Source organism: Macaca nemestrina, chromosome 17, assembly GCF_043159975.1.
Source record: "Macaca nemestrina isolate mMacNem1 chromosome 17, mMacNem.hap1, whole genome shotgun sequence".
NCBI lineage: Eukaryota > Metazoa > Chordata > Mammalia > Primates > Cercopithecidae > Macaca > Macaca nemestrina.
The window spans coordinates 41,347,092-41,357,362 of record NC_092141.1 but is presented as its reverse complement, the minus strand read 5'-3'; the positions used below and the strand labels follow the sequence as shown (position 1 = coordinate 41,357,362).

The 10,271-nt window shown below is 38.0% G+C and overlaps 1 protein-coding gene across 7 annotated transcripts in view; it reads left to right on the top strand.

Moving 5' to 3' along the window:
• LOC105485184 (myosin ID) overlaps positions 1-10,271 on the top strand; it is a 378,692-nt gene that overhangs the window by 108,896 nt on the left and 259,525 nt on the right. For 6 of the 7 annotated variants that reach the window (XR_003018816.2, XM_011747397.2, XM_071082693.1 and 3 more), the window contains exons 7-10: positions 351-467; positions 2,789-2,992; positions 7,189-7,334; positions 7,412-7,526. Coding sequence is in view for 6 of the 7 variants with exons in the window: in XM_011747397.2 (XP_011745699.2) it covers positions 351-467; positions 2,789-2,992; positions 7,189-7,334; positions 7,412-7,526 (582 nt within the window). In the remaining variant the exon portion in view is untranslated. Of the gene's footprint in view, positions 1-60; positions 264-350; positions 468-2,788; positions 2,993-7,188; positions 7,335-7,411; positions 7,527-10,271 lie in introns of those variants that run through there. The other variant, XM_071082694.1, reaches the window with a different exon arrangement.

The following is a 10,271-nucleotide window of genomic DNA, read 5'->3' as shown; positions in this document are numbered from 1 at the left end:
TCAGCACTTCCATTTGTGATCTCACATTCCATACTGTTGCCTTCACTGATTATGGAGTGGGGATCAGCTTGTCTGAGCCAGCTCAGGACTTGCTCCCTCACTGAAGGTTCCAGAAAAGGGCACAGTGCTTATTTTAGGTGATGACTTTCACACACAAGTGGGCTTTGTACGTGCTAAATAATGTTGCAACTCCTGAAATCATTTTTATTTTCTCTGGAGACTCAACATCCCCTCAAGTGATTTACTACGAAGGCAAAACCTTGGTATAACTTAAAGTTAGTTTTTTAATTGTTGAATTTTAACGCTCATATGAAATATCTGTAACCTAAGGTTTTCATTTTCATCCCCAGTGTTCTATCAATGATGCTGCCGAATTCAAAGTTGTTGCTGATGCCATGAAAGTCATTGGCTTCAAACCTGAGGAGATCCAAACAGTGTATAAGATTTTGGCTACTATTCTGCACTTGGTGAGTAGGGACACCTCTCAGAATGTATTGTCTTCTGCTGAGAACAGGATGCTTTCTCAGAAAACTTTGTTTTTTCCCTGTAGATTTAAAACGTATTCAGAGAAAATTTTGTACATGTTTTAAGAAATTACTGTGTCTGTGATTCTTGCCATCATTTTATAATATTATGAGGCATTTTCCAAGCCACTATAGGGTTGGAGACAATGACTTCAGTTAATTGTCTTTACTGGTATTGTCAAACTTTGAATTGGTTAATTTTAAGGATAAAATAATTCAGCAGTGATGTGACTACTAGTGATATACATTTCTAGTGGCGTTTGAAACATAGAATCATAGGTTATCAGAATTGGATTTTTGATCGTCTCATTTTACAGGTTGGGAAATGGCCCTGATGGGTCATGACTGCCTCAAAGGCACAGCCAGCTCATCCCAGAGCCGACACCATAGACCACTTTGGCAGATTCATAGGCCACTTGTATCCCACTATACCACACCAAACTTAGAAGCAAAGAACTGTGTGTCAGATTTCTTTCATTAACATTTATGTAATTAGAGATATTTAAAATACACTGAACATATAATCTTACAATATGAATGACAACATGGATTCAAATCTGGAATAAAAATTACTTTTAATATAGCAAGATTTAACTCTAAATGAATCAGAAATGTACAGGATCTTTATGAAAAATACTATATAGCAACATAAACAATAAATATTCCTGACTAGGAAGACTTTAGTATTATAAATTGTCTCGTCTGTTTGAATTAGTTTTTAAATACAGTGCAGCAATCCCTTTCAGAATCCAAACAGAAATTTTATTTTGTTTTTAACTTGACCTATTGATTCTAGAATTTTCTGGAAAAAGATCAAGTAAAGTATATTAAAGAAGCGTCATGTAGGGTAGGGTGAGGGAAGAGAGAGAACATGACTAGTTCTACCAAACTTAAAATGATAGTGACAGCTGTAGTACTTTATAACTCTTTGCACAAATTCAGCACCAGATGAACAGATTAATCAACTGATTGGTTAATGTGCTGGACCTTTGGTAGATGGTTAATAAGTATGTATTGCTTATTGGATGAGTGGAATATAAGTTGGTTAATGTGCTGGACATTTGGTAGATGGTTAATAAGTATGTATTGCTTATTGGATGAGTGGAATATAAGTAGACTCAAACACTTGAGGAAATTTAACATATTAAAAAGGTGACATTTCAGCTGGGCAGGGTTGCTCACACCTATAATCCCAGCACTTTGGAAAGTTTGAGGTTGATAGATTGCCTGAGCCCAGGAGTTCCAAGACCAGCCTGGGCAACATGGCAAAACCCCATCTATACAAAAAATACAAAAATTAGCCAGGCGTGGTGGCACGCATCTGTAGTCCCAGCTATTTGGAGGGGCTGGGAGTGGAAGGATTGCTTAAGCCTGGGACATTGAGGCTGCAGTGAGCCGTAATGCACCACTGCATCCCAGCCTGGGTCACAGACCCTGTCTCAAAAAAAAAGAGACATTTTAAATCAGAAAAAGCTAGACTGTTCAATAAATCCCGTTAGAGCAACTAATAACCATGTGAAAAATAGAGTTAGATTCTTACTTGACACCGTATACCAAAATAAATTGTGGATTAAAAAGTTTAAGGAAAAAGGCCGGGCGCGGTGGCTCACGCCTGTAATCCCAGCACTTTGGGAGGCCGAGGTGGGCAGATCACAAAGTCAGGAGGTCGAGACCATCCTAGCTAACAGGGTGAAACCCCGTCTCTACTAAAAATACAAAAAATTAGCTGGGTGTGGTAGTGGGCGCCTGTAGTCCCAGCTATTTGGGAGGCTGAGGCAGGAGAATGGTGTGAACCCGGGAGGCAGAGCTTGCATTGAGCCAAGATCACACCGCTTGCACTCTAGCCTGGGCAAGAGAGCAAGACTCTGTCTCAAAAAAAAAAAAAATTAATAAAATAAAATAAAAAACTTAAGGAAAAAAAAAACTATAAAAGCATTAGAAGAAAACATCAAATGCTCATAAACCCTTTGGAGTAGGAATGGTCTAAGTATGACACCAAAGAAAGAGAGATCTTAAGGCATAAGATTCATAGCTTTGATTACATAAAAATGTAAAACTTCTATCAAAAACATCACTGAAAACAAAAAGATAAATGAGTAGAGAAAGGGAAAAAGTAGATGAAACTCTGTTTTTATATGTTGAGATGTGTAATGTATTTAGGAAAATAGGTACAAACAAGGTCACCTGAATTATATTTTGTATTGGCAAATATATCCTTGACATAATGTTTCATAATGTGTTATTTTTTTTCACTTTTGATACAGGGAAATTTAAAATTTGTAGTAGATGGTGACACGCCTCTTATTGAGAATGGCAAAGTGGTATCTATCATAGCAGAATTGCTGTCTACTAAGACAGACATGGTTGAGAAAGCCCTTCTTTACCGGACCGTGGCTACAGGCCGTGACATCATCGACAAGCAGCACACAGAACAAGAGGCCAGCTACGGCAGAGACGCCTTTGCCAAGGTGAGAGTGTAACTGACCCTCTGTCACCTGGTGTTGATCACAGTTGGAATTCGAGTGAAATCCTGTGAGCGTGTATTCAGACATTCTTGAAAGAGGGTTAAGGCTTTTGGAAACCATAATGATACTTTTTGGCCATTGAAGCCTCAGTAAAACTCCCAGATGTAAGCGTCACTGCCAGAAAAGGTTCTGAGAAGAGTGGAAGCTGACTGGGGGCGGTGCTCATGAGGGCTTCATGTGCACAGCTCCTCTCATGGCCTCCTGTGCTGCTTCTCTCACTCAATAATGCTTCGCCAGAGTCAACTGACTGAGCTCTGATCCATTGTTTTTAAGTTTTATTTATTTTTAATTGATAATAATTGTATATGTTTATGGGTACAATGGGATATTTCAGGACATGTACACATTATGGAATGATCCGATCAGGCTAATTAGCATACCTCTTACCTCACTTATTTATTTGTAATGAGAGCATTTAAAATCCACTCTTAGCAATTTGAAACATTATTAATATTATTGTTAACAACAGTCACCCTGCTTTGCGGTGGATCACCAGAAGTTGTTCTTCCTGTCTAACTGAAACTTTACCGTTTGACTAATGTCTCACACTTTCTGCATCCACCCCCGTCCTCTATCCTCTGGTAATCACCATTCTATTCTCTGCTTCTATGAGTTTGACTTCTTCAGATTGCATAGAGGTGAGATCACACAATATTTGTCTTTTTGTGCCTGACTTATTTCACTTAGCATAATGTCCTCCAGGTCTGTGTACCAAGCCTGCAGTGATAGTACTACAATGTATTTAACCATCTTCCTTTTAAGTCATCCACTTTGCTTCCCTTTTTTGCAACTGCAAACAGTGCTGCACGTCTTTATACATCTATGCTTACACACTAGTGCTTTTGTTTCAGTTTAATGGATTCCCAGGAGTAGTCTTGCCAGGTCAAAGGGTATACTTATTTTATTTTTATTTTTTGAGATGGAGTCTTGCTCTGTCATCTAGGCTGGAGTGCAGTGGCACAATCTTGGCTCACTGCAACCTCCACCTGCCAGGTTCAAGTGATTCTCCTGTCTCAGCCTCCCAAGTAGCTGGGATTACAGGAGTGTGCCACCACACCTAGCTAATTTTTGTATTTTTAGTAGAGACAGAGTTTCACCATGTTGACCAGGCTGGTCTCACACTCCTGACCTCAAGCAATCTACCTGCCTCGACCTCTCAAAGTGCTGGGATTACAGGCGTGAGCCACCACACCTGCCATATACTTATTTTAAACTTCATTTTTACTGATTTTATGATTGCATGGTAATATTTTATTGTTACTTTTATTTCATTACTAGTGTATTTGAGCGTCTTATATTTTTGTAGAGTATTTAAACATATTCTAAGAAATGCCTGGGTATATCTTTTGTACATTTTTCTTTGGAGCTGTTATCTTTTTATTGTCAATTTCTATCTTAGCATATCATAAACTTTAACCCTTTGTCTATTTATCTGTGTGGCAAGCATTGTATTTTCTCATGTCTAACTTTTGTTGTTGTTTTACTAGTTGATTAGTTTACTGTCTATTTCATTTTTTACTCTTATAAGTTAGTCTTGGGGGAATTTGAATTTTTCCTAAGTGCAATGGAGAGCAATAGGGAGGACTTTAAGGAGGGGCAATGACTCAAGTTTGCTTTTTTTTTTTTTTTTGGGCTGGAGTGCAGTGGCACGATCTCAGCTCACTGCAAGCTCTGCCTCCCGGGTTCATGCCATTCTCCTGCCTCAGCCTCCCAAGTAGCTGGAACTATAGGCGCCCGCCACCACGCCCAGCTAATTTTTTGTATTTTTAGTAGAGACGGGGTTTCACTGTGTTGGCCAGGATGGTCTCAATCTCCTGACTTTGTGATCTGCCCACCTCGGCCTCCCAAAGTGCTGGGATTACAGGCGTGAGCCACCACGCCCGACCTTTTTTTTTTTTTTTTTTTTTTGAGATGGTGTCTTGCTCTGTCACCCAGGCTTAAATGCAGTGGTACAATCTCAGCTCACTGCAACCTCCACCTCCTGGGTTCAAGCAGTTCTCCTGCCTCAGCCTACTGAGTAGCTGGGATTACAGGCACCCACCACCATGCCTGGCTAATTTTTGTATTTTTAGTAGAGATGGGGTCTCATGTTGGCCAGGCTGGTCTCAAATTCCTGACCTCAGGTGATCTGCCCACCTTGGCCTCCCAGAGTGCTGGGATTACAGGCGTGAGCCACTGCACCTGGCAAGTTTGCATTTTTAAAATGATCATTCTGGCTTTAGTATGGAGAATGTTATGAGGGCTAGAGTAAGAATGGAAGCAAAGAGGCCAATTAAGGGGATATTATGTTAATCCAGGAAAGAGATGAGGGCAGCTTGGACCAGAAAGGTGGAAGTACAAATGGGGAGAGGAGGAGGATTTGAAATGGACTGTGTTGAGAAAATAAAATCCATAGGACCTATTATGTGGAGAATGAGAGAAGCAAGGATAATACTTTAACATGGTCTGGCTCCAGCCCACCTCTCCCGCCTCATTTCTTACCATACCCAGCCCCCCTTTCTTCAGCCTAGCATATTAGTCTTCTCTCAGTCCTCACAGATTATCCTGATCCCTTTCTCCTTCCAGTCACAGGGCCTGTGCACATCTGTTCCCTCTGCTTGGACTGCTCTTCTCTACTCTCTTGCCTGGCTGCCTCTTACTCATCCTTCTGGTCTCAGGTCAAGTATCACTTTCCCAGAGAGGCCTTCCCTAACCTCCCTGAGCACTGCATAGATTAAATTCCCCTAAGACCCCATGTACCTCTCCTTTAGTGTGGATATGTGTCTGCGAAGTGGGGGGCAAGTGAGAGAGACAGAATAATTTTTTCCTTCACTCTGTTCCCTAAGTTTCTTGGAGATTGAGACCATATTTGTGTTTGCCTAGACCTGTATCTCTAACAAACTATATGTAATAAGTATTCAGCAAATATTTGTTGAATAAATGAGTGAATTTCTAAGTGGTGCTATTTATTTGTGGCTAAAAGTAGGATAGGAACAGTTGTTGGAGGAGGAAAGATCAAGAGTTCTTTGAGTTTGAGATGGCTGTGAGATATCGAAGAGTCAGTGTCAGGTAGACGGTCAAACTTGTGAGTCAGGAGCTCAGAGACTGTTCTCTGGGTCTGGATTTGGATAATACCTTTAGGAGTCATATTCGTATTATTTAATCCTGGGTGAGATGAGTTAGAAGGTGCTAGAGAGTGAAGAGAAGAGGACCAAGAAGAACTCCAACTTTTAGAAGTCAGATAGAGGAGGAGACTACCAAAGATCACCAAAAAGGAACATCCAGTGAACAAGTAGTAAAAGTCAGAAAGACTGTTATCCAAAAAGAGAAGAGTATTGCAAGAAGGCAGTGAAAACCTAGGTTGAGTGATGCTGAGTGACAGAGCAAAATGTCCGTATGAGGTACAAGAAAGTATCTATGTAAAGGTGCTGGGAGTCTTTGATGAGCCATTTCAATGGAGTAATAGGATGTAAGAGGAGACTGGAGTGGATTGAAGAGTAAAGGGGAGGTAATGGATATGGGTGAAGAGAGTAGGTAGCAGGCAGGATACGTTAAAGAAAGTTTTCTAATGATGTGACATTGCAGAGTACACGTGTATCGGGATGTGAATGTGTGTTAGCATGTGGTGCCTTTGTCCGTGTGTGGCTTAGTGTGTGTGTTCTTGTGCATTGGATGTGTTTGATTCTCAAGGAATTTCAACCCTTGATCTTTGGCTCAGATCTTCATTTAGCATTAGAAATCAATATTTATATTTTTAGAATTCATATAGCTTTAGTAGATCATAGATATTAACTCACTAGTTCTCAACTCTTTATAATTGATGAAATTAATAATAAAGCAATGAACTGGCTTATTCGAGGAATCAGGCAAACTATTGATATAGCTGGGCAGGGAAACATGCTTGGAGGGTGTCGTTGGAATTGGTGTAATGACCAGTAATAATCTTTTAAAAATACAAGCTATTTACTTTAGTTTTGCATACATCATGTAGTTTGGGTTTTTTTTAAATGGACAGTCTACATTTTCAATTGTTCTGCTGAGGCTAGTAATGGCTATGCTAAACAGTGAGAAGGGGGAAAGGAATTTAAAACTGATCACAAATCCAAACAGAGGACTCATTCCCAAATGGGCAAGCATTTATGATGCTATTTTCCTTGCAGGCAATATATGAGCGCCTTTTTTGTTGGATCGTTACTCGCATCAATGATATTATTGAGGTCAAGAACTATGACACCACAGTCCATGGGAAAAACACTGTTATTGGTGTCTTGGATATCTATGGCTTTGAAATCTTTGACAACAACAGGTAAACTGGAAAAGATACTTAAAACCTTGTTGCCTATTTTCTATTTGTTGAAACCTAATTTATTCCTTTTCTTGTAGTTTTGAACAATTCTGCATCAATTATTGCAATGAGAAACTGCAGCAGCTATTTATTCAGCTGGTTCTGAAGCAAGAACAAGAGGAATACCAGCGGGAAGGGATCCCCTGGAAACACGTGAGTGGACTCTTAACGGAAAATGCCTTCATGTGTTTCTTATATTATTGATAACGTCAAATTTTATTTTAGGTATTTCTTGATCTTTTGGGGGTACTTGAAACATCTGAACCTTAGCTTTCCTTTTTGGGATATGTAAATACAATTAATTTCATCATTTTTAGGTGGGATTGCTATAATTTGATAGACTCCCTTGTTGGTGCCCAGAACATCCTGAGTTAGAACCAGTAAACCTGTTTTCACTTTATGACTGATACCACGTGGGCTTTCTGGTTCATATCTGTCTATTAGAGTTTAGCATACTTTATTAAGTTTTACCTTAAATTGGCTGAACTTTGCTTCAGAATCTAGTTTCTTCTTCCCTTTTTCCTCCTTTTTCTCTTCTTCTACTTTGTAGACTATATGGTATTTTATTATCTTCAGTTAATGTTGTTTATATTCTCTGAAACCTGGGCATTAAAACACTTGTGTTACTTTCATCTCCATTTTCTTGTGTATTACACTTCAGTCATCACCTCTACTCTCATCAATCTTTGGGGACTTTTGTATTTGTCAGAGGCAAACTAACCTAGTAAGATATAGCTGGAAAGTATAATGGGTCCATGGTGCAAACCACAGAGATCATAGCTAAAAGGCATGACTTGTTCGGTTTTTAAATTTCCTATGATAAGACCTTCTGCTTATGATAGAAATGAGACATAGTAATTTTTCTTGTAAACTTGTATTTTTAAGCAATTTTGAAAATGAACTTGAAAGATACAAAAACTTTTAAGTTTCCATAGTTTGAGTTTATAAGATTGTTCATCCTCTTGCCAGAGAATAAAAATAAAGCCAATATTTGTTTTTTGTTATCCAATATAATAGCAGCAAAAAATTATTTGAAATACTATATTTAAATGACTTTTATCTTCCTTCCTACCTTTCTATTTTCTATTTCCTCTCATTCTTAAAGAGACAATGATATAACAAATAGCTTGCCTGCCTCAAAATTGTATCTTTGCCTTCCATCATGTGTTAAACGTTAGAATACTATAAAAAAGTTGCTCAAGTATATTGGCATAAATTTTACCTATTTGCAAATAAACCAAAGAGTTACTTTATATAAGAATTATCTATAGTTTGATTTAAATAGTGAACTCTCTTAATACAATTAAAATTTAATTCAGTTCAATTAAGTGTATATGAAGCTTTCTAAGAATGAAACTGTTGTATAATACACAATATAACTGAAGCTTGGATTTTTAATACCAAATGTAATCATAAAACTTGTTATTCGGATGTGATTCCAAGGTACTAGTCAAAAATATCCTTTAACAATCAGAATATCAAATTTCATAGGCATAATTGACAACAGAGTAAGTAATGCAGTAGACTATTCCAAACATCTCAAAAAGAATCAAGAATCCCAAAATGCAAAAAATTTTAGCTAAATAAACCAAGAAATATTTGTCCTAGAGGGAGCAGAAGGGTAACCCCAAAGTAACAGTTACTCACTACATGCCAGATCCCCCCACAATTAGAATCTCTGTTCTGGGTAAAACCCCAAACTTGTAAACGTAGGGATTCTTTTTAAAAGATATTTTATTACGGAAAATTTTAAACACACATTAAGAAGAGAGACTACAGTACAGTAAACCCTATATACCCATCACCTAGCTTTAACATTTACCAGTAGATTGCCAGTCTTATGCCATCTGTATTATACCCACCTACTCCCAGATTATTTTGAAACAAATTTCAGATATCACATTATTTCATCTATTCAATTGGATATCTATTCAGTAAATATTTCCATGTATTTCTCTAAAAGAGTTTTACAAAAACCGTAATCACGATACCATTATCATACCTAAAACATTAACAAAAATTCCTTGATATCATAAAATGTCCAGTCAGTATAGATGTTTCATATTTCCTCAGTTATCTTCTGATTGTTGTTTTGCAGTTTAAATTTCAATCCAGATAAGTTTCTTACATTATGATTGATTGATAGGTCTCTTGCATATCTATAGATTTTCTCCTTAATCTTTCTTTTTTTCTTTGAATGATCTCTCTTTGCAATCTTGTGTTGAAGAGAATGAGTCATTTGTTGTGGAGTTTCCCACAGTCTGGATTTTGCTAATTGCATCCCTCAGGTGCCATTTAATATGTTTTTCTGTTTCTTGCATGTCCTGTATATTGGTTGTTAGATCTAGAGTCTTGACTGGATTCAGGGTCAGTTTTTTTCCACAGCCCATTTCATAGATTGTGTGTGAACTTCCACCAGGAGGTTCATAATGTCTGGTTATCTCTCTGATACATTCACTTTTAGAAGCTTTTGATGCTGTAGTTTGCAAATCATTTTAACTATTGAGAACTTGACACTCAAGCACAAAGCTGTTTTATCTGGAGTATGGACGAGAGGCCAGAGCCCTATGTCCCTAAACTACCCCATCACAACTCTTCTGGCTCCTGGTATCGCTTAGCAAACCTCATGGGAATGCCAAGTTGCTGGAAGACCTTAGTTTGAAAACTACTGGTTTAAGCAATGTTTGAAGCAGTATTAAACTTACAAACTGAAAGTTACTAGCGGAGACCAATAGCTTTTAGTAATGTAATTGGAATTTTAGGGAAGGTAATTCTTTAGTCCCTGGAACAAAAGACTTGGTCTTTAATTTCATAGTCCCAAAGTCTAAGATGTCAACTATTAGTATAGAGCTCCTGCTTTTTGAGTAGTATTAGGATTTTTTTGCAAAGATAGAAATA